The sequence below is a fragment of the Natrix helvetica genome (genome assembly GCF_964273705.1).
Source record: "Natrix helvetica genome assembly, chromosome: W".
Classification (NCBI taxonomy): Eukaryota; Metazoa; Chordata; class Lepidosauria; order Squamata; family Natricidae; genus Natrix; species Natrix helvetica.
The window spans coordinates 20,837,713-20,862,718 of record NC_138555.1 but is presented as its reverse complement, the minus strand read 5'-3'; the positions used below and the strand labels follow the sequence as shown (position 1 = coordinate 20,862,718).

General features: G+C 42.7%; 1 protein-coding gene across 8 annotated transcripts in view; it reads right to left on the bottom strand.

Moving 5' to 3' along the window:
* Positions 1–5,964: 5,964 nt before the first annotated feature.
* Positions 5,965–25,006, bottom strand: part of LOC309400757 (WW domain-containing adapter protein with coiled-coil-like) — a 105,414-nt gene continuing 86,372 nt past the window's right edge. For all 8 annotated transcript variants that reach the window (XM_081969397.1, XM_081969398.1, XM_081969403.1 and 5 more), the window contains 2 exons: positions 9,039–9,166; positions 5,965–7,373 (listed from right to left, as the gene is read on the bottom strand). In XM_081969397.1, the coding sequence (XP_081825523.1) occupies positions 7,304–7,373; positions 9,039–9,166 (198 nt within the window). In that variant the 3' untranslated portion in view covers positions 5,965–7,303. The remainder of the gene's footprint in view (positions 7,374–9,038; positions 9,167–25,006) is intronic.

Here is a 25,006-nt window from a genome sequence, read left to right as displayed (position 1 = left end):
TTTGATAGTGTTAACGGCTAAGCCTTTATCCAAGCCGTCCTGGAGGAAGTCCAGAACGTTAGGTATAGTTGCCCTAAGTGGATCCAAGGTCTTACCTATACACCAGGTGGAGAAAGACCGCCAGGTAGACTCGTATATGCGGTCAGTAGATGGACGACGTGCGGCCTGCATCGTTTGGATGACCCTGGAGGAGTAGTTTCCCTTCCTCAGGACGCTCCGCTCAAACGCCAGGCAGTCAACTGGAACCATTGGGGATCGGGATGTTCCAGAGACCCCTGGTTGAGGGCTATCCTGTCCTAGGGGATCCTCCAGGGCCTGTCCACCGACATAGCCCGCAGGTCTGCAAACCAATGTCTGCGTGGCCAGTGAGGGGCAACCAGAATCACCTCCGCTCTCTCCCCCAAGATCTTTTGAATGACACGGGGCAGGATGGGAAGAGGAGGGAAGGCATAGAGGAGACCCCGGGGCCACCTGCATCTCAGCGCATCCACCCCCTCTGATCGCTGGTCCGGGAATCGGGAATAGAACCTCGGGAGCTGGGTGTTGAGGGAAGTGGCAAAGAGGTCGATCACGGGCATACCGAACATGTTCACAATGTCCCTGAAGATCGATGGATGCAGACGCCATTCTGCGTTGTCCACCACCTCCCGGCTGAGCCAGTCCGCTTGCGTGTTTGCCACCCCCGAAATGTGCTCCGCTGACAAGGACAACAAATGCCTCTCTGCCCAGGACCCCAACCGCATGGCCTCTTCCATGAGGAGACGTGATTTGGTCCCCCCCGGCGGTTGATATGCGCCTTGGCAGCCATATTGTCTGTTAGCACCAAGACGTGTTTGCCCGCCACTAGGTCCTGGAATTGGCAGAGGGCCAGGTGGACCGCCCGTAGTTCCAGCCAGTTTATACTGTGGGTCAGATCCACCTGATCCCACTGACCCTGGGCCATATGTCCCTGGAGGTGTGCTCCCCAGCCAAACAGGCTGGCGTCTGTGGTGAGAGTCAAGGACTCCTGGTCTTGGAACAGCCGCCCCTCGGCTATGGTCTGTGACGTCCACCAGAGGAGTGATTGGGAGACCTCCGCCGGGATGCGTACCTTGGCCCGGGAGCAGCTTAGAAGTCTCTTCTGAAATGGTAAGAGAAACCACTGTAGCTGCCGGGAATGCAATCGGGCCCAGGGAACTATTCCAATTGCTGAAACCATGGTGCCTAGCAAGGTGGATAGGGTGGCTAAGGGGACCCTGCGTTCCCTGATGACTTGGGAAGCTAGAGCCCTGAGGGAATCCTGCCGTTCCCGAGATAGAAACACCCTACCTTCAACCGTGTCAATTAGGGCACCGAGATGTACCAACCTGGTGGTAGGTTGGAGGTGGCTCTTTGGCACGTTAATTGAGAATCCATGAGCCTGGAGGAATTGTATGGTGGTGGCAAGATCCCTTTGGGCCTGTTGAGGGGACACGGATTGTATAAGTATGTCATCCAGGTACGCCTGCAATCTGATGGGAACCTCCCGGAGAGCAGCCACGAGGACTGCAAGCACCTTGGTAAACACCCGAGGTGCTGAGGATAGCCCAAATGGAAGTGCTATATACTCAAAGTGATGTCCCAGGTAAGAGAAACGCAAAAACTGTCTGTGCTGGGGCAAAATGGGAATGTGGAGGTAGGCCTCCGTCAAATCTATTGATGTCAAGAAATCCCCATGCCTAATGCTACCCAAAATGGTTTGCAAGGAATGCATTTTAAAGCGTTTATAAAGGATGAACTTATTTAATTTTTTGAGATCAAGTATGGCCCTCCAGCCCCCCGAGGCCTTAGGAACAACAAAAAGTATGGAATAGAAACCGAGTCCGTGTTGGTCCACGGGAACCGGCTGTATGGCCCTTATATCCAATAGATGCTGAATTGCCTCTTGCATGAGGAGCCTTCTGGTCGGATTGTTGGATAATGGGCAGACCCTGAAAAGTCTAGGGGGGTAGGAGATGAACTCTAGGGCAAGGCCCTCACGAACAGTAACTGTAACCCATTCATCAGATGTGGTCTGTTCCCACTGGTTGGCAAAGAAGGCCAGTCTACCACCTATGGGGGGAGCAACCGATGGTAGACTAGGTTTGACGTTGGAATCGCCCCCCGCCACCACGAAAGGGGTGCTTGGAGGATTTGCCCCGCTGGAAGCGGTCTGATTGGCCCCGCTGTCTAGGGAAATATCCCCCCTGCTGCTTATATCCCTGTGCCCCGTAATCAGACCCCCGAAAGGACGAACCATAGTCCTGGTTCCGAAAAGAAAACCCCCCATCGTGGCCACGAAAGGAGGATCGTCTGGGGTAAGGACCAGGGCGAGAGGAACCCCTCTTGGGCGTAGTAGGGAGGACCTTTCTTTTGTCCTTATTTTCAATAAGGAAAGGGTCCAATGCGGCTCCAAAAAGATGTTTGCCCTTGAACGGAGCCGAAGCCAATCGCCATTTGTGGCGCACGTCCGCCTGCCACTGGCGGAGCCATAGGAGTCTGCGGGAGGCAACAGAGGATGCCATAGCACGGGAGGCAAATCTGGCAGATGTAAGTGTCGCATCAGATGTAAATTGGACAGCTGCCACCAGTTTGGCAATGTCCTGGTGGGCGCGTAGGTCAGCAATCGGGATGCGTTGTTGTAGATCTTGAAGCCATAGGAGGCAGGATCGGGTAAAGAAGGAGGCAGTGGTGGATGCGCGGACTGCCCAGGCTGCTGCCTGGTGGCCTCTCTGTAGTGTGAGATCCGCCTTCTTTTCCTCCGGCTTTAGGGCGTCTTCAGGACCCCCTGGCATGTTGGCTGAGGTGTAGAGCGCAATCACCGGAGCATCGACCTCTGGAATTGACAAAAGCTGGGCCATGTCATCGGCCACATTAAAAAATCTCTTGTCTGCAGCTGATGGAGTTGGACCAGAAGTGGGGGCTTCCCACTGGCGTTGAACAAAATCAACAAAGAATTTAGGAATTGGTATGGTCTCTGTTGGAGTCTCCTGCTCGGAGAAGAGGATGTCAGCTGAGAGAGAGGTGGGTCGTGGTGGCGCCAATGTTGGCTGGGGCCCAATTTTAGAGACCATTTTGGCCTTGTAGAGCAGTGATGGGAACAGGCTTGGTGGGAATAGTCCAGAGAAAGACTTTTGTTCTGGTTCCCTGCCCTCATCCTCAGACATCTCAGCCTCCTTAATTTCCCCCTCTTCTGAATCAGAAGAATCAGCCTCTGACTCCTCACCTGGAGTGGCAGTGTTTGTCGCATGCAAAGGTATAGGGGGCGCCGCTGGGCGATCAGGCAGAGGAGTTTGAGTGGTTTGTTTTAGGGATTGAGCATCCCTCTGTTGCAGCCCTGCTGCTATGCCCTGAGATATTGCGTTGGTGATGATGTCCTGAAAGTTAATAACGCCAAGCTGGCTAGGTGGGACAGCACCTGAGAAGATAGATGGTGCAATTGAGGTGGGAGCCCCTGAAAACAGAGGTGGTGCAGTTGAGGTGGATGGTATGGCATCCATCCTCTGGCAGACTGGTGGTGAAATTTGGGGTAAGGAGATTGCAGGAGGTGGCATCTCCTGAGTTGGGCCCCAAATGCCAGACACATCAATGGGGAATAAAGGGTTAAGGGAGGCCTCCCTACCCTGTCTGTCCCCTGCAGAGAACTGCAAGGCTGTTGTTTTAAAAGTTTTTTTTTTCTTTTCTTTAACTGGCTTGAGCCCGGCTGACAGCTGAGGAGAGCTGTTAGTGTCAGAAATTTATAGGTAACACAGCGTCTCTGGCCAGTGCAGGCAATCAATTAGATAATTAATGGTCTTCTTCTCCTTTTTAAAGAAACACTCAAGCTGCCTTGGAAAGCCTTGTGCTCCCGAGGGGGCTTAAAGGCTCAGATCAAATAGGCTACTGCTCCCAAAGGGGCTTCAGCCGATCAGAAAGATCTCAAATAGCCATCAATGCACCAGTACTCACAACAATTAATCAATTTATCAGAGAAAGGCGATGATGCATCCGTCCTGTTTGTGGACTGAGTCGGAACTGGGCTTTTGCCTAGTGACAGGGGGCGTGGTTTAATTTAACTGTCAGGCTCAGTCCTCGCAATGAGTGGATGAAGGTCAACCCAGTCTGGATGCTACCTCCACCACTATGGAGAACAATAAGAGAACACCTATCCAGTCTAGACGAGTTCAAATCACCAGGACCACATGGATTACACCCCAAGGTTCTGAAGGAACTGGCAGATGTGATGTAGCAACCACTGAACCATCTATCAAAGATCCTGGAGCACAGGGGAACTACAGGATGACTGAAAAAGAGCTGATGTGGTTCCCATCTTCAAAAAAGGATCCAAGAAACTACAGACCTATCAGCCTGACCTCAATACCTGGGAAGATTCTGGAAAAGATAATCAAGCAATGAATCTGCAAGCACCTAGAGGCAAGCAAAATTATAACCAGAAACCAACATGGGATTTGTCAAAAACAGATCATGCCAGACAAATCTTACTGCATTCTTTGACAATGTGACAAAACTAGTGGACCAGAAAAATGCTGTGGATATAATTTACTTGGACTTCAGTAAGGCATTTGATAAAGTAGACAACCTATTACTTGATAAGATGGAAAACCATGGGTTACACAGCATCACCACCAGATGGATTCATAACTGGCTGACCAACCACGCTCAACATGTAGTCCTTAATGGAATTGCACCTATATGGAGGGAAGGATTAGAAATAGTATTCTTCAATATATTCATGAATTATTTAGATGAAGGGACAGAGGGGGAACTCATCAAATTTGCAGACAACACTAAGCAGGCTGGAATATCCAGTACTCCAGAAGATAGGCTCAAGACACTGAAGGATCTTGACAGACTTGAATATTAGGCTCTATCTAACAAAATTAAATTCAATGGTGAGACAAGTAAGGTTCTACATTTAGGCAAGAAAAACCAAATATAGTATGGGTGGTACCTAGCTCAATAGCAGTAATTGTGAGAGGGATCTTGGTGTCCTAGTGGACAATCACTTAAATGTGAGTCAGCAGTGTGTGGCAGCTGCCAAAAAAGCCAACACAGTCCTAGGCTGCCATTATCAGAGGGATAAAATCAAGATCACATGAAGTGTTAGTACCACTTTATAATGCCTCGGTAAGACCACAGTTCGAATATTGCATCCAGTTTGGGTTGCCACAATATAAAAAAGATGCAATGAAAATGAAAAACTAGTTAGCATTTTTTAAATTAATATTACATGAAATTTTGATTGCTTGTTCAGAACAGAACAAATCTAATAACTTTAGAATGAGAAAACTCCTCTTTGCCCTGTGAATCTATCCTTGAGATCCACAAAGAACAGAATAGCACTTAGAAGCTGACCAATAAACATGGTACACTTCTTTATTGAAACACCAGAATTGTTTTCTATTTTAACTATTATTAATATATTTCCATAACATATATAAATTATGATTGCTTACTAATCTGGTATATTGTTACATTATCACCCCACCTAGTCATAATTTTAATTGTATGAATAAAACACTTTCAATTTTCATAAAGCAAACTTGACTTCATGACCAGACCAGGTTATACATAATACGTTTTATGCTCTTAAAACAAAGCAATTGTAGATTAGTAAATGGTGCTAAAAAGATGTTTGTTTTTACAAAAATAACTGTTTCTTTTCTGCCTTTAAAACTTCTGGAAATATTACATCTTCTTTGAGGTCTCTATCAAGAGAAGTCATTTTATAAAGTTGTCATTTACAGCATGTTATAAAGAAGACAAAAAGGTTAGACAACAGATTTATAGGAACATTAGGAGGCATACATAAATTAGCAGGAATCTGTTTTTCGGAGACAGTTGCATCTTTGAATAAATTTAAATCAATATATCAACAGTGGCACAGCTGGTTTGCAAGCTGGCCATTCTTCAGCATGATCTAAATTTCTAAAAAGACAGACTTTAGGAATGTATGAAGACTAAAACAATGGTTTTATTTTTTATTTTTTTTAATATACTTTAGGAAATATACAAAGCTGAGCTTTCCCACCATTTTCAAACGGTGAGACACACCAATTACACAGTCAGCATTTTGTGATGGCTAAGAACAGTCAGCACCAGACTTGAACAGTTACCTACAACACAAACATCCTTTGAAATGAAAAGTCATAATAGCAAGACAGGTTAAAAACCAGGAGTTAACATATGACAACTGTTGGGAGGTGTCACTAATCCTTGTTGAATGTCATTAAATAGTTTATACACAATTACATTTTTTAAACAAAACTTCCCTTGAGGAGTTATTTTAATTTAGTAAAAAAGTATTCAACAAGAGTAGTTTTGATGAAGAGTCCCCGAACAGTTCAAATTGTAATATGTTATCAACCAAAGGAAAAGAAAACCAGTGTTTTTTGTTTGTTTTAAAACATGTTTATTACAACAAATACAATTCACATCTGACTAGCTTTTTCCTTCTTTTCCATCCCCCAACAATGTTGACATTGGGCTTATTTCCTTATAAAGCTGAGAAAGGGAAGTACTTTCAAACACATGTGCCCAGTAGTAGTATCAGTCCATTCTTTCAGGGTGCAAATGGAAATACATTTCAATAATTTATACAAACAAGTAGGTTATGCTCAATCACTGCAATTTTAAGCTATTGTACACAGGAATGAAAAGTTTATAGAAAAATGTCATAGCAACAGTGCCTTATGAAAGGAAGAAATTATAAGAATAAAAAACTAATAAAATCAGAATCAGGAATTTAAAAGGAAAAGGAAAATGAACACAGAAAATGAAAAACACTGCTCTGTAAAACAAATGGAAAAGCACTATTCTTTGATCAGGTGAAAGTGTGGAAACAGTTATTTTATGATATTTTGTATATTACCCTAACTGTTTCAAACTTTGAGACACAGATCATTTGGTGCTTGCATTGGATTTCAGGAAATGAAAGATTTCTGAATGATAAATTAACTAAAAAAAGAGAACTAATTTTGCAAACAGGTTTACATGTAAAAGGCTAGGTATTTAGCCATCTTAGCATTGATTACTTTTGGATGTCTAAGCTCTGATACACATGGCTTCCCATGGCTTCACTCTACAAAACGTATTTACAACATGAAGAATACATCTACAAGAAATCTACATTTCAAGAGTTCTACAAATCATCCTTGTATTTTTCCCGACTGACTTCCTTCCTTTCTCCTTTCCCATGTTATTTTGTATTGCCCAACTCAATGGTCCAAAGTCTACTCAAATGCAGCTCAAAAAAGTTAAGACTGGGCAACATGTTTTACAGACTTGTATTCACAACCCATGTGTTTCACACCATGAAGGAATTCTGATTCTTTAGTTTTTCAAGTTCTTTAATTTGTTGTCTCAAAAAGAGTATCCTATAAAAACAAAATAATACAATCAGCACCCGAGATACCAAATTGACTCTTCAGTAACAGTTATACTGTAATAAATACAACTAGTTTATATGCTTTCTTAACTTTAAAAAAAGGATAAAATTATTGGGCCTGGAAATGGTTGAATTACCTTAATGGTACACATAAAGGACTTAATTATTATTCAAGATCTGGAGCACACAAGGTTTCAGTCAGTATCAACCTGGTGTTAAATTCTAACAGTTCCTAGACTATGCACTAGGGCAGTGATGGCTAACCTTTGTTGTTGCATGCTGAAAACAATGCATGCACAACCCCCACATGTGGCCCCTGAGCATGTGACTCCATGTGGCCCGCCCCTCCGCACATGCACACAAACCCCACGCATGCACACACGAACCCCTGCATGAGTGCATGACCCCTTTCCCCCTGCACATGCACACGTGACTCCCACATGCACACTGCCCCCCGCACATGCGCGGCAGAGACCCAGAAACTAGATGGCTGGCGGGAGCAGTGACGTGCAGTCAGGTGAGGCAAGTGAGGCACAGCTTCACCACTCTCATCATGAAAAAAAAAAATTAAAAGGAAAAAGCTGAGCTAGTTGCTGCCTCACCGTGGATGACTCTGCTTAACCTCACTGGTGCTCTCCCTCCCCAAGTGTAGTGACTTCCTCCCCAGGCCCCCATTCATTTCTCTCTCTCACACACACAGCTGGATAAAACTATATAAAAATCTAGCCCAGCTTCACTGATTACAAGTTTGAAAAAGCAACGTGGCTCCACCTGCAATCAAACTACACTTGGGGAGGGAGAGCACAAGTGAGCACTGAGGAGACCACAGGAGGAGGCAGGAAGCCAGGCAAAGAGCCATGCTGTAGTACACACACTTCCCCCCAGCCTCTTTCTTTTGGAAGGCTCGGCTCCCCTCCGGCTTCTCTGCCTCTCCTCTCACCCCAGCCTGCCAGCAGGAGGTGGTGGGTGGGCTTTATTGTGTTCCAGGCATTTCCCAACCAGACAGCAGGCTGCATTTGCAATGGTGGAGGTGTTTGGGAAAGGCAGCAGGGGAATGGGGGGGGGGGGGGGGATGGTAGAGGAGCTGCTTTCAAGCCACTGGAAAAGATATCCAATCCAACTTTTGTGTGTGGGGGGGTTTGTTTGAGAGTGAGTGAGAGAGGGAAGGGGTAGGAGAGATAGTCCAATCCAACTTCTGTGTGTGTGTGTTTGAGAGAGGGGGAGGAAGGGAGAGAGGGAAGAAGGAGAGGAAGGAGAAGAAAAATAAAAATAAAGGAGCAAAGGAGAAAAACAAATGCTGTCGCTTTAAATTAGAACTGAGCATGCCTGGCTGTGGAATTCTGGGAGTTGAAGTCCACAAGTCTAAAAATATTTGAAACCCAGCACTGTGTCAGTGCCTCACCAGTCATAAACCTCACTGCACGTCACTGGGCGGGAGTCGCACGCGCATGCACGGTGGAGCTGAGCTGGGGTGACGGCTCGTGTGCCTGGAGAGAGGGCTCTGCGTGCCACCTGTGGCACACATGCCATAGGTTTGCCATCATGGCACTAGGGAATGCATCTCAGTTGTTCTTACATTTATATAAAAGTTGTACAAGCAAACATAACTGAAAATTTAGCAAATCAGGAAAATGCATCCAAAATAAATAATTACCTTTGCTCGCGCAAAGTTGCTTGAATTTCACACACTCGAACTAAAGATCTTAAGTTTTTTAATTCAGTACAAATTTCAGACATATGGACACTTCCTGTATTATGAGCTTCTTCACGTAGTCTGGATGCCTAAAGAATTAAAAGCAACTATTCAAAAATGTATTTCATTTACTAAATAACTTAGTAGATGTAGACACCTATAAAAGAATACAGTATTAGTGAAAAGATGTCTATGTGACTAACAACATGAACTGCAGTGTGGGAAAATAAAGAGCACTGTTTCCTGTCATCCATAAAACAACAATTTTGAACTTTACTGTATGACAGCAAACTTTGATTTCAGCCTACTTTTTTACTGAAAACTGAAACAGATTGGCTTTTTTCCAGACAAAACATTTAACTTTCAGTCATAACAAAACTATAGTGGGGTATCATTGGTCTGGAACAATGGAAAGCTGATTCAATATTTTGATTCATTATTGGTAATTATACTTACAAACAATCCTCAGAGACTACTCATGAGAACCATTAGTTAAAAATATTTCACATTCTGAATTTCTCACAAGAAAAAGGTGAAAATGTCATAACTTTTTAACAATTATAAGAACAGCATATAAAGCCCTTGTTTGGGAATTGTTGAGCAACTCATTCTGTTTCGCCCATGTAGGAATCCCCCTCCCTGTAGAGTCTGGCCTCTGCTTTAGAAAAGCTGCTTGTCCACAAAGAGCCCTTTAAATCTGGATTCCCCACTGAGCAAAGGGAAGCAGCCTGGCTCCTCACACCAAGAGCAGGAAGAAATGCTGCTCTCTTTCATTTCAGCCAATGGAGCTTTGGGAAGATGCAACAAGAGAAACCGTTAAAACTTGGGGTGTCTTTTTCCTTCATCCTGACAACAAAGGGTGCAAAGCCAAAGTGTACAGCTTCCCTATATCTACAGCTTTAGAAACGCGAAAGCTTGCTTCTGTCCCCATTAGCGGATGCTAATGCCTTGTGAAGGAAGGTTCCGGCTTCTCCAGCATCTCAGAAAAAAACCAGCTGCTTCTGGAACTCTGCCACATGGCCCAGCAATGGAACACATTTCTCCTTCTGTACTCCAACCACTTTAGCCCTGGGGATCTTGGAAAGGTAAGTGAGCAATCAGTGATGGGTGGGGAGGAGACTCAAGTGGTGGGGAGGAGACCCAGGTGGTGGGGAGGAGAGCATGGGGTATCTCGGGGGGGGGGAGGCCTTAGGAGGCAGGTGCAACACACCCAAGGCACCCCATATTCTAACAACCCGCCCATTTGTTTTTTTTTTGTTTTTTTGTCTTTTCATTACATATTACAATCTTTATATCAACAGTTTGTACCATGTTACATCGTCGTATCTATGTGTTTTCCTCTCTTTACCATATATTACAATCATTATGTCATCTTATCTATATATTTTTATGATATTTTACATATTTACCCACTTTTATATACAGTTCTATGTTTATTTATGTATATTGTTTTCGGCTTAATTATTTTTCTTATTTTCCAACCATTCATACCACTTATTCCAAATTTCGTAGTATTCCAATTCTTCTTTGTCCTTTAATAAGTAAAATAAAGCCAGGGTTTTGGACTCCTCCCCAAGATGGCTTCTGAATGGTAAGGGTTTTTTTCTCTCTTGCTGACAATCTGCTGTTTTTGCTGCCAAAAGCTGGCTTTCTCACTGTGATGCTCCCTGGATGTAAATTGGAGCACTTAGGAATGACCGAAGATGACTTTTGGGCGACTATGGACCCCACCTGGGGAGTCTTGAAGATTCCATTTCCTGGTGGGAGTGGTTGGAAAGTCACTGGTTATCCATCTTCCTCTCAGCAGTTCGTTTTCTTAAGTATGCTGGGTTTTACTCTGCTTTTTATCTTTAAAAGTTGACTGGTCGGTTGAATGCTGATTTATTTTAACCCCCTGCTGGACTCTAGCTGCTTTTTTTTCCTTTTCCCCTTTGATTTATGTTGTTTTGAATAACTTTTGCCTTTCCATAAGGAAACAGTGTGTTCTTTCATTTGATTTACATTAATATTGGACTGTCACCACATGGTTTTTGCATTTTATAAATTTGCAAAATACAGTGCATTCTCAAAGTAGTAAGACCCCCTTCACTTTTGTCAATGTTGTTATGCTGCAGCCTGATTCTACAGTTGTTGAAATTCTTTTTTTCCTCATTAATCTACACTCAGTACCCTATAATGACAAAGTGAAAACAGAACTTTAGAAATGTCTGTAAAAAGCATTAAACAGAAAAAAACTGAAATATCAACATTGACATAAGTATTCAGAACCTTTGCAACAACACTTGAAATTTAGCTCAGGTGCCTCCCATTTCTCTTGACAGTTGCTGACATGTTCCTACGCCTTGATTGGAGTCCACCTGTGGTAAATTAAATTGATTGGACGTGATTTGGAAAGGCACACACCTCACAGTAAGACCTCACAGTAAGAGAGGTGACCAAGAACCTGATGGTCACTATGACTGAGCTCCAGAGATCCTGTGTGGAGAGGGACAGAGTTATAAAAGGACAACCATCACTGCAGTCCTCCGCCAATCTGTTTGGAGAACAGGTCTATTACAGTCCAAATCACTGTGTTTCCCCCACTTTTTGGCAACTCTACTATGAAGTCCATTGTTATCTCCTCCCACAGCCTCGTTGGCTCTGCTACTGGTTGCAGCAGTCCGAGGGGGTTTCCCGGTCGTCTCTTCATTGTGGCGCAGAAGGTGTAACTTTTCACGTAACTGTCCACGTCTTTCTTTATGTCAGGCCATCAAAACTGCATCTGGGCTAAGTGTAAAGTCTTTAGGAGTCCAAAGTGGCCTGCCGGTTTGGGGTCGTGGCTCCTCTGGAGAATTAGGGGCCGTAGGGATTCCGGGACATAGTTTCGTCTCCTTCCATGCGAGGTTATCTCTTTTTGTCAAGATGTGTTGGTTGTTTTGGAACCAGGGGTCTGCTAGCAGTTCAGATTTGAGTCTCGTGGTTAGGTTGCTTGCTGGTTGGTCTTGCCTGTCATGACGCTGTCATCTGGTGGTCACTTGGGCAGCTATTTGAGTAGGGGGAATGATGGCGTCCACCACCTGCTCCCATTTGCATTTGTACTGGGGCATGCAGCAGAGGGCGTCAGCTAGAAAGTTCCTCCCCCCTGGAATGTGCTTTAGTACAAAGTCAAAACGGTTGAAGTATTCAGCCCATCAGACTTGTCCTGAGAGCCTCCAGATTTTTGTGGTCAGTCCAGACTTTGAACAGTTTCTGGCTGCCTTCCAACAGGTGTTTCCAAGTTAGCAGTGCCCATCTCACTGCGAAAGCCTTCTTTTCCCATGCGGCCCAACGTCTCTCTGTCTCTGTGAGCCTGTGGGAGGTGTAGGCGCAGGGCTGTACGTTTCCTTGGTTGTTTCTTTGGAGTAGCACCACTCCCACTGCCATGTCGCTGATGTCTGCTTGGATCACGAAGAGTTACACGGGGTCAGGATGTTTCAGCACCGGTTCCTTTGCAAACATTTCTTTTAGTGATTCGAATACCTATTGGCATGTTAGGTACCACTGTAAAGGTTGTCCCGGGTGAGGTTTTGTTCCTGGGCTCCCTGTCTTTAAGAGGTCTGTCATGGGTTTGGCAATCTTCGTGAAGGAGAGGATGAATTGCCTATAGAAATTTGCCTATAGACTTTTCCCTTGGCCAGGTGAGATAGCATGTCCTTCATGAGGGGAGGGGGTATAGGTTGTGTACGTAGACGGCATTGGTTCCTCTAAAGTCCACACACAGTATCATAGTTGCGGCTTTTTTTTCTTTGAAGAGGACTGGCACCGTGACTTATGGCTTGGCTGGCTCGCTGAACACCCGTACTAGGTTTTTGTCTATGTATTTGCGTATTTCTTGCATTTCCCGGGGCGTCATGGCATACAGTTTGGGTTTGGATTGTTTTGCCCCGGGGATGATTTCAATGGCGCAATCTGCCTCACAGTGGGGGGGGGGGGGGGGCAGAATGTTGCACTTGGTCTTGCTGAATACTTCTGCGAGGTCCTGATATTCCCCTGGGATCTGTTCAGTCTCTTGGGTTTCGTCGGATGTGGCTGCCAGATGTTCTGGTGTGCTCTTTTGGGGGGGTTCCCTGCTTGGGTGGTGTTTCTGCTTGCTGGCGGAAAAGGGGTTGGGGCCCCTTTGCTATCCTAAGTCTGCAGGTACCCCCTTGCCACCAGATGGTCGGTCCCCACTTGTCTAGCCAGGAGAGTCCCAGTATGACTGCATCTGTCATTTTGGGGGCTATTATGAATCGAATTACTTCCCAGTGATCCACTAGCTCTAGTCTCACTGGTTCGGTTAGGTGGGTGGCACAGGCTCTCCCCATTAAGGACCCATCGACCTGTTCGAACCGGATCGGGTTTCCTCCCCTTTTAATTCCATTGTGGAATTAATTTTGTGGGTTTTTTTTTCTTTCCCTGTTTTTTTGGGGGGGGGTGGGTGTGGGTGTGTGTGAGTGCCTTTTCACCAATATTTTTTTATGTGTTATTTCTTTTTCTTGTTTCATATCTTTTTTCCTTTTTTTACTTCACGTGAGTATTATAAAGCGACTGGATTAAGGTAGCAAGAACCTGAAGACGGGGTACAAGAACAGGGCTTGGTTTATTGGAGGCCGGTGCTTGGGCCGGTGTGGGTGACTCCAGGATTACAATTAATCTACTAATCTATTCTTTGGATTACAAAATTTGATTACAATTTACATCAATGTCAGAACCAAATACCAAGATGAAGAAAATAACATCATATGGTGGAAGACGAACTGAAAGAAGTCAAGGAAATGATGGGGAAAAACGAGGAGACTGCAGAAGGTGGAAGGCAGAAATAACAGAGAAAAAAGTGGAGGAGATGGATTATATGCTGACAGCAGTTGATAAAAAGCAAGATGGAGCCAGTGTATTTTGGGAGATGGAAAGATCCGCATTCTATCTAAGAATCCAGAACACAGAAGAGGAGAAAGGAGAGAATTTAGCAGAGAAGATCACAGAAATTCTCTCAGTGGCTACAGAAATGAGTAAGGAATATATTCTAGGCAGAATGGATGAGACATTTAGAGTACATACAAGATATGTAATTAGAAACAACATGCCCAGAGAGGTACATGTCAGATTTGTCAAAAAAAAAAACCCTCTAAAAAATGAAATATTGCAAGCAGCAAGAAGTACCACAATAAAATACAAGTCTAGAGAGATAGTGGTATTGAAGGAAGTTCCAAGGAAGGTCAGAGAAATAAGAAAGGAATACCACTTTCTGACATGGAGGAAGAAATAAAAGTAATCTCCATTAATATAAATGGATTAAACTCGGCAATAAAGAGAACAACATTCAACAAATTAGAGAAATTGAAACTGGACATTATATGCTTACAGGAAGTACATATTAGAAAGCAACATAGACATTTTTTGGAACAGGCAAAACTAGGTAATTTATATATGGCTCTGGCTGACCAAAGCAAAAAGGGAATAGCATTATATATTAGAAAGACAATACAATCAAATAAAATTTTTGAAGATGGGGAGGGGAGAATACTGATGGTGGAAATAATGATGAACATGAGAAAGATATTATTAGTGGCAATATACACCCCAAATGACAAACAAGAAGAACTTTTTGGAAAACTACACAAAAAAATAGAATATGACTGTTAAGTAAGTAAGCTCCCCGTTAGGAGAGCGAGTGTGCAGAGAAGCGTAATGAGAGTGGTACGCAAGAACACGCACAAACCAGCATACAGGGACACTGAATAGTATAAAATATAGTAGTTTACTATGTGAAAATATAGAGGTATTCAGAGTTCAATTTACAGTCCAAGTCATACACGGTTCAGTCAGTCAGTTATCAATGTTCTCAGTTAAGGAATGATCCTTCGAACAGTCCAGTATCAAATAATCAGTTTAGCACACAAAGCAGCTAACAGTAACAAAAACACAGTACCTCAGAATACATCCAATCAGCATCTAACAAACAGAGAGCTAACAGTCATTCTGGCTCCCTCTTATGGCTGCTTAAGGTAACAGCAACCAATCACATTACAGCAGTACTTAAAGAAACAGTACTACCATCCTGGTTTATATATTGCTAACCCAACTGTTAGCTTACATTCCTAACATTCTCCCCTTTGGGTAAGCTATATATATATATAACCTTACAGTCTTAGTCCATATTCTTCACAACAATGTTTATGTTTTACCGTACCTTGAGCTTTGGTAAAATGATCAGCAATATTTTCTTCAGACATACAATACTCTAGTGTAATCATGTTACTACTAACACTTTGCCGTACATTTGAATATCTTAAGTCAGTATGCTTTGTCCTTGTCTTTACAGCAAGATTTGATGCCATTTGGATCGCTGCTTGGTTATCTTCATGTACAACGATAGCTTCCCGTACATTAATTCCCATATCCATTAGTAGTTGCTTGTAACAAATCAAATCAGTACATAACAAAGATAAACATGAAAATTCAGCCTCCATTGTTGATAAACTTAAATGTTTTTGATGAATAGATCGCCATCCAATTAACGCCTTTCCTAAGAATATTGCGATACCGGATGTAGATTTACGTGTAGACACGTCAGTTGCAAAACTTGCATCAGCGTATACAGTCAATCTCAGTTCATCCTTAGGCTCTAAATATAAGGCATAGTGTATTGTCTGTTTAAGATATCTCAATACACGTTTAGCAGCTTGCCAGTGCCGTTCAGTAGGTTCAGCATTAAACCTGGCTAATTGATTAACACTATATGCAATATCTGGCCTTGACCAATTGCTAAGATAAGATAAGCTACCAATTAGGGATTGATAAATACCTTTATCAAAAACTGGGCTTTTGATATCATCATGGCTAAATTCTTGACTCATTGGAGTTTTAGCCGGTTTACACAGTTCCATTTTGAAAGTCCTGAGTAACTGATTGATCTTCTCAGTTTGTGATATTTTATATCCTCCCCTAGTCTTATCTATCTTTAAACCAAGATATTTCTTTATTTCACCAAGGTGTTTTATTTTAAACTGCTTTTTTAATAGTGTAATAATCTCAATAGCCTTTTGCTCTGTTTTAGTAATCAATGCTATATCATCTGTAAACAATAACAACAATGAAATCATACCATCACTTTCTTGCTTAAATAAACAAGGATCAGCCATTCTACCTGGATCCGTTTCAGTCGGGTTTCAGGCCCGGGTACAGCACGGAGACGGCATTGGTTGCATTGGTCGATGATCTCTGGCGGGCCCGGGACAGGGGCTGCTCCTCTGTCCTGGTCCTATTAGACCTCTCGGCGGCTTTCGATACCATCGACCATGGTATCCTACTGCGACGACTCGGGGGGTTGGGAGTGGGGGGCACCGTTTTACGGTGGTTCTCCTCCTACCTGTCGGATCGGTCGCAGTTTGTGTTGACTGGAAGGCAGGGATCGACCCCCAGGCGCGTCACTTGTGGGGTGCCCCAGGGGTTGGTTCTCTCACCCCTCCTGTTCAACATATATATGAAATCGCTGGCCGAGATCATCTGTGGTTTTGGGGTACGGTATCATCAATGTGCTGATGATACCCAACTTTTCATCTCTACCCCAAACCACCCAAACGATGCCCTCGATGTGATGTCCCGATGCCTGGAGGCTGTGCGGATCTGGATGGGGAGGAACAGGCTCAAGCTCAATCCCTCCAAGACTGAGTGGCTGTGGTTTCCGTCATCCCGATTTGTGCATTTTGTCCCATCTTTGATGATAGGGGGAGAAACTTTAGCCCCCTCAGAGAAGGCCCGCAATCTGGGAGTCCTCCTGGATACGCGGCTTAGTTTAGAAGAACACCTGACGGCCGTGACCAGGGGGGGCCTTTTACCAGGTTCGCCTGGTACGTCAGTTGCGCCCCTTCCTGGATCGGGATGCTCTGTGCACAGTCACTCATGCCCTCGTCCTTTCTCGCTTGGACTACTGCAACACTCTCAACATGGGGCTGCCCTTGAAGAGCACCCGGAGGCTTCAGCTGGTCCAGAATGCGGCCGTGCGGGTTATCATGGGGGTACATAGGTACTCCCATGTTATACCCCTTTTAGGCGGCCTGCACTGGTTGCCGGTTGTTTTCCGGGTGCGATTCAAGGTATTAATTATGACCTTTAAAGCGCTCCATGGCTTAGGCCCAGGGTACCTGCGAGACCACCTACTGCCACCAGTAGCCTCCCACCATCCAGTACGATCCCACAGAGTTGGCCTCCTTAGGGTGCCGTCGGCCAGACAGTGTCGGCTGGTGACCCCCAGGGGGAGAGCCTTCTCTGTGAGAGTGCCTTCCCTCTGGAATGAGCTGCCCCCGGAGCTTCGCATAATCCCTGACCTCCGGTCCTTCCGACGCGCCCTAAAAAGTTGGCTTTTCCAGCAAGCAGCCGAGTCCCTTTGGGGAGAGGGGGCGGTATAAAAATCGAAATAAAGGTAAAGGTAAGGCCTGTTAATTTTATCTCATTTTTAAAATGTTATTGTCCTATTAATTGGGTTTGGGTTTTTTTGGGATATGTATCTAATTTCCTTTTAACTTTTGTGATATGTGTTTTTTAATGTTGTATGCTGCCCTGAGTCCTTTGGGAGAAGGGCGGCATATAAATCCAATAAAACAAACAAACACCTTTGAAACCTATCCTTGCTAATTCCTTCACTATGCATTGATTCCATTCATAGCCTGACTGTTTTAAACCATAAAGAGTCTTTTTTAACTTCCAACAATCAGTGTTGCTATCAGTGTTTAACCCTTCAGGTTTCTTTAAATAAATAGTGTGTTGCAACGGTGCATGGAGATATGCCGTCTCAACATCTAAATGATTTATTACATATCCATGCTTAGCTGCCCAAACTAATGATGCACGTAATGTTGTAGCTTTTAAACTAGGTGCAAATACCTCATCATAGTCACTGGCTGACTGATTAAAACCTTGTGCTACTAATCTGGCTTTATGGGTAACAGTCCCATCTACACTTGTTTTAATCTTGTAAATCCATTTACATCCTATTATATTTTTACCTTGTGGTAATCTTACATTCTCATATACCTCCAGATCTTGTAAAGATTTCAGTTCCCTGTTCATTGCTGTTTTCCAAACTATTTGCTCCTCTTTAGGATACGTGGATAGTTCATGATACATAGCAGGAACTTTATCTACTTGACATGCTATACTAGCTTGATATCTGTCAGGTGGTCGTGTTACATGGGTAGAATGCCTAGGCAACTCAGGGCTCACCAGTGGACTCTCCTGTTGCGTCTGCTCCTGTTCTTCTAACTCCTCCTGACTTTGCACTTCCTCTTTAATTTTTATAGCTGGTCTTTCTATTTCACCACTAGGAAATACCTGGGTTTCAATAACTACGTCATCGTTATATTCCAATTTATCCCACCCAAAGGATTCAATAAATCGAGCACTAGAGCTACAGTGTACTTTGTTAGTGCCTTTTCCCAAAATCTAAACGATATATGGTTTGCTTCGTAACCTATGAAAAATAACTGCCTAGCTCTATGTTGTCCCTTCAGTCTTACTTGTGAAGGGATATGTACCCATGCCGGAGCTCCAAATGTGTGAAGATAGCTTAAATCAGGATTTCTACCATGCCAACGAGTGAATGGTAATTCACCAGTTGTTGTATTTACTACATTATTTAACATTATTTAACACATAATAATGATGTGCAGTAACATGGCTTAAATGCGGATTATAGTAACATGGCTTAAATGTGGATTATAAAATGTTATAAAATATTAAATGCGGATTATATGGCAATATTAAATGCGGATTATATGGCATGGCATTTAAGCCATGTAGTAACATGGCTTAAATGCGGATTATAAAATGTTATAAAATATTAAATGCGGATTATAAAATGTTTGCATCAATAATGGCAGAAAGAATGAAGAGACTTTTAAATGAATTTATACACATAGACCAAAATGGATTTCTCCACAAGAGACAGATCAGAGACAATATGCGAATTGTATTGAATACGCTAGAGTACTATGAAGCCCACCCAGAAAAGCAAATGGTGTTGTTGTTTCTGGACGCTCAAAAGGCCTTTGATAATGTGAACTGCCAATTTATGATAATGCAACTTCAAATGATGGGATTTGGTGAGGGATTTATAAATATGATTAAAACAATATATAATAACCAACCGGCAAAGGTAATGGTAAATGGTGATATGACAGGAAAGACAGCGATTACAAAGGGAACTAGACAAGGATGTACACTATCGCCATTGTTATTTATACTGACACTAGAGATTTTGAATAGAGCAATACAACAAAATAAAGAGGTATGAGGGTCAAGAAAGAAGAATATAAATTACAAGAGTTTGCGGATGATTTGGTGTTTATTATGGAGGATCCAATAGAAACAGGGCCAAAACTAGTTAAAATAATAGAAGAATATGGAGAAGTAGCGGGCTTGAAGATTACTAAAGATAAAACAAAACTTTTGGTGAAAAATATGACAGAAAAACAGAAAAGAGAGTTGATGGGGAAACTGGACATACAAGTGGTGAAAAAAGCGAAATATTTGGGTATTCAATTGACATCAAGGTGTGTAACACTAAAGGAGGATAACTATTATAAGGTGAGAAAACAAATAGAAATAGATTTGGAAAGATGGAAAAACCTACAATTATCATTGATGGGAAGAATAGCAGTAGTAAAGATCAATATATTACCAAGATTGCTATACCTATTCCAAACAATACCAATAAAACTAGAGAAAAAATTCTTTGAAAGTATGAATAAAATAGTGGGGAAATATCAGCATCACCACCAGATGGATTGGTAACTGGCTGACCAACCGCACTCAACGTGTAGTTCTCAATGGAACTGCATCTACATGGAGGGAAGTATGCAGTGGAGTACCCCAAGGCTCTGTTTTAGGCCCAGTACTCTTCAACATCTTCATCAATGATTTGGATGAGGGAATAAATGGGGAACTCATCAAATTTGCAGATGATACCAAGCTGGCAGGAATAGCCAACACTCCAGAAGATAGGCTTAAGATACAGAAGGATCTTGACAAACTTGAACATTGGGCACTATCTAATAAAATGAAATTCAATGGTGAAAAGAGTAAGGTTCTACATTTAGGCAACAAAAACGGAATGCACAGGTACAGTATAGGTGATACCTTACTCAGTAGTAGTAACTGTGAAAGGGATCTTGGAGTCCTAGTGGACAACCATTTAAATATGAGCCAGCAGTGTGCAGCAGCTGCCAAAAAAGCCAACACAGTTCTAGGCTGCATCAACAGAGGGATAGAATCAAGATCACGTGAAGTGTTAATACCACTTTATAATGCCTTGGTAAGGCCACACTTGGAATACTGCATTCAGTTCTGGTCGCCACGATGTAAAAAAGATGTGGAGACTCTAGAAAGAGTGCAGAGAAGAGCAACAAAGATGATTAGGGGACTGGAGACTAAAACATATGAAGAACGGTTGCAGGAACTGGGTATGTTTAGCTTAAGAGAAAGAAGGACTAGGGGAGACATGATAGCATTATTCCAATATCTCAGAGGTTGCCACAAAGAAGAGGGAGTCAAACTATTCTCCAAAGCACCTGAGGGTAGAACAAGAAGCAATGGGTGGAAACTAATCAAGGAGAGAAGCAACTTAGAACTGAGGAGAAATTTCCTGACAGTGAGAACAATTAATCAGTGGAACAGCTTGCCTCCAGAAGTTGTGAATGCCCCAACACTGGAAGTCTTTAAGAAGATGTTGGATAGCTATTTGTCTGAAACGGTATAGGGTTTCCTGCCTAGGCAGGGGGTTGGACTAGAAGACCTCCAAGGTCCCTTCCAACTCTACTATTGTATTGTATTGTATTATATATATGGCAGGGGAAAAAAGCAAGAATTAATACAAAAATGTTGCAAGATGCAAGGATTCGAGATGGATTTGGATTACCAAACTGGGAATTGTACTATCAAGCAGCGGGACTAGCTTGGATGAAATAATGGATTTTATTGAGAAATACAAGATTATTGACATTGGAGGGTCATGATTTGCAACTGGGTTGGCATGCTTTTTTGTGGTATGATAAAAGTAGGGCACGTGGCTATTTTCAAATACATTATGTAAGGAATGGATTATTAACAATATGGGAAAGAGTGAAAGGGAAACATTATTTAGAAATACCAATGTGGCTTTCAACAATGGAAGCATTGAAACATCCAAATATTACCAGTATGAAAAATATTATTAGATACAAAAATATCTTAACAGAAAGGGGGGAACTAAAACAAAAACAAGAATTAGAAAAAGAAGGGATTGATATAGGATGGTTTTCACAATTGCAAATACAATCTAGTTATGAAAAAGATAAAAGGGAGTATGGTTTTAACTTAGGAAGTTTGGACTTGGATAAGATACTTATGGGAACGGAAGAAAGAATAATCAAGGAACTATATAGCTACCTATTAAGAACTATGCTAGAAGAAGAAGTGGTTAAAGACACAATGTTAACTTGGGTAAAGAATTTTGGCCACAGGATTGAACTAGAAAAGTGGCAACAACTGTGGGAAAGGAATCATAAATTAACCATGTTAACAGCTTACAAAGAAAACTTATACAAAATGTTTTACAGATGGCACATGTCACCAGGAAAATTAGCAAAGATGTTTAAAGACAAGTCAGCGAAATGTTGGAAATGTCAACAAGCAATAGCTTCATACTTCCTTATGTGGTGGACATGTGCAGAAGCAAGGAAATATTGGACTAAAATAAGAGTATGGTTAAATAAAATGTTACAACAAGAAATAGAATTTAGACCAGAGATATTTCTACTAGGTATTATCCCAGAGAAATTCAAGAAAGAGGATACTTATTTGATTATACATGTAACTACAGCAGCAAGAATTGTATTTGCCCAAATTGGAAATTAAATAAGCTACCAACAGCCGAAGAGATAATAAAAAAGATATTAGATTGTGCAGAGATGAACAGGTTGACAATGAAAATAAAGGATAAAGAGGAATCGGAGTACTTCAAGACATGGGGAAGATTTTATGATTGGCTAGAGAAAGCAAGCTAGAAAAGAAAGTAGGAGAAGATAAAGTACCCAGACGACGCACTATTGAATGGAAAAGGGGGGGGGGGAAGAAGGGGAAAACAGAAAAGAAAATATTAAATATATAAATATATATTCAAGAGCGAGATATAAAGGGGGGGACATAACTAGGGTAGACTAGCAAAGGTAAGGGAATAAGAAATGATACTAAATTATATTTGGGTTTGCGGAAATACCATCCCAAGGAAACATAAACTGAGATATGAAAGAGACACCTACAACAATAGAAAAGAAAGGGAGAGAGGAGGAGAGAATGAAAGGAAGACGGGGGAAAGAAGAAAGAGGTAAGGGGAGGAGGATGGAAGGGAGAGGAAGAGAAGGAGAGAGGGTAGGAAAGGGAAGAGGAAGAGTAGGAGTAGGAGAAAGGTAAGGGAAGAAGGAAGGGGAAGGAGAGGAGGAAGGAAGGAAGTAGAGAAGGGAGGGAGGGAGGAAAAAAAGGAAAAATAAGGTGGTGTTACAAAAGGAGGAAGGGATGGTAAATAAAGCTACCCAAACTGTATATTATAACCTATTAAATGAAATAATAAATGTATAAGAATGATAAATATATACGAATGGTAAATGTAAAGAATAACAATCATGTGAATGTATACTTAAAATGGTATGTAAGAGAATAAAAAAAATAAAAATTCTTTGGAAAAAAAAATCACACTACCCAATAGATACACCCCTCCCAACCTGGCAGCAGTAATCTGAAATCCCATACAAAGCCGGCAGTATGCATGGAATGCACTCCCACTCATTCTGTCCCCATGACAACACAGTGTTGACATCCACATTTTGGACAGAGAGGACCGCTGGTTTGAAAGAGGCCATCTATGTCAAAATTGAACAGCCCACTCTCAACAGAGGGGGAGGGATACAACATCATCTATCTCCAGTTTACAACCCAGTCCTTTCATCAGTTCCAAGAAGGCTCCACACCCATTTGCACCGCTCAGGTGATCTTGATAACACAGATAAACCTCTAGGTGCAGTTAATGACTTGCTAAAAGAATGCAAATGACCAGCTGTCTGCAAGGAGTATAAATCCTTCCATTCCCCACCATCCAGTCAGAGATGAAGAAGTTTCTTGGATGAGAAGTGAAAGAAAAACCAGCAAGCCCAGTGGCCTCTTAAAAAAGCACCTTTGGGACAACCAACATGACCTGGATCACTGAGAATCTCCATAGACATTCTTTTACCACTATTTCTACTTTAAAGACCTAGAATTTTTCAAGCTATAGAGAAAGCTTACTGAATTTCTAGGTCACACAACTGTTGCTGATAGGTAATTTCAAATTATATTACACTCTTCAACATCTTCATCAATGATTTGGATGAGGGGATAAATGGGGAACTCATCAAATTTGCAGATGACACCAAGCTGGCAGGAATAGCCAACACTCCAGAAGATAGGCTTAAGATACAGAAGGATCTTGACAAACTTGAACATTAGGCACTATCTAATAAAATGAAATTCAATGGTGAAAAAAGTAAGGTTCTACATTTAGGCAAGAAAAACGAAATGCACAGGTACAGTATAGGTGGTACCTTGCTCAATAGTAGTAACTGTGAGAGGGATCTTGGAATCCTAGTGGACAACCAGTTAAATATGAGCCAGCAGTGTGCAGCAGCTGCCAAAAAAGCCAACACAGTTCAAGGCTGCATAAACAGAGGGATAGAATCAATATCACGTGAAGTGTTAATACCACTTTACAATGCCTTGGTAAGGCCACACTTGGAATACTGCATTCAGTTTTGGTCGCCATGATGTAGAAAAGATGTGGAGACTCTAGAAAGAGTGCAGAGAAGAGCAACAAAGATGATTAGGGGACTGGAGGCTAAAACATATGAGGAACGGTTGCAGGAACTGGGTATGTCTAGTTTAATGAAAAGAAGGACTAGGGGAGACATGATAGCAGCGTTCCAATATCTCAGGGGTTGCCACAAAGAAGTGGGAGTCAAACTATTCTCCAAGGCACCTGAGGGTAGAACAAGAAGAAATGGGTGGAAACTAATCAAGGAGAGAACCAACTTAGAACTGAGGAGAAATTTCCTGACAGTGAGAACAATTAATCAGTGGAACAGCTTGCCTCCAGAAGTTGTGAATGCCCCAACACTGGAAGTCTTTAAGAAGATGTTGGATAGCCATTTGTCTGAAATGGTATAGGGTTTCCTGCCTAGGCAGGGGGTTGGACTAGAAGACCTCCAAGGTCCCTTCCAACTCTGCTATTGTATTATTGTATTATATATCTAATAAATGCTTATGTATAAAGAGTTATGATCGAAAACAAGTTAACTACTCTAGGTTATATAATATTAAAACCCTGTACCTCTGCTGGTACTACAGCCTGTTTCTTCCCACAGAAGGGAACTTGTCTAACACCCCCCACCCCAATCTACAAAGTGAAAATTAGAAAGTTTATGAAAAACATTAGCAATTACCGTGTTTCCCTGAAAATACAACCTGTCCTGAAACTAAAGCCTTGCCACATTTTTCGCGTGGGCAAAAATATAAGCCCACCCCCAAAAATAAGCCCCCTGGACAATCCCCCCCTCCAGCCAGGCAGAGCACCGCTCGCCGACCTAGCGGTATCCCGAAGGCGCCAAGCCGCGGGAACGAGGTGGGGGCAAAGGTGCTTGCGTTGCTTGGTGCTTTCGGGGTACTGCTAGGTCGGTCAGTGGTGCTGTGCCCAGTTGAAGAGGGGGGGTTGCTGGGCAGCTGCAACACAGCCATTCGACTCTGAGGTTGTGCGTGGCTCTTCAGGAACCCAGTTGCAAGGGAGCAGCCGCCTGGCAACCCAAAAATAATAAGCCCTCCCCTTTAATAAGCCCAAGGCCATATTTCGTGGGTCAAAAAAATATAAGACCCTG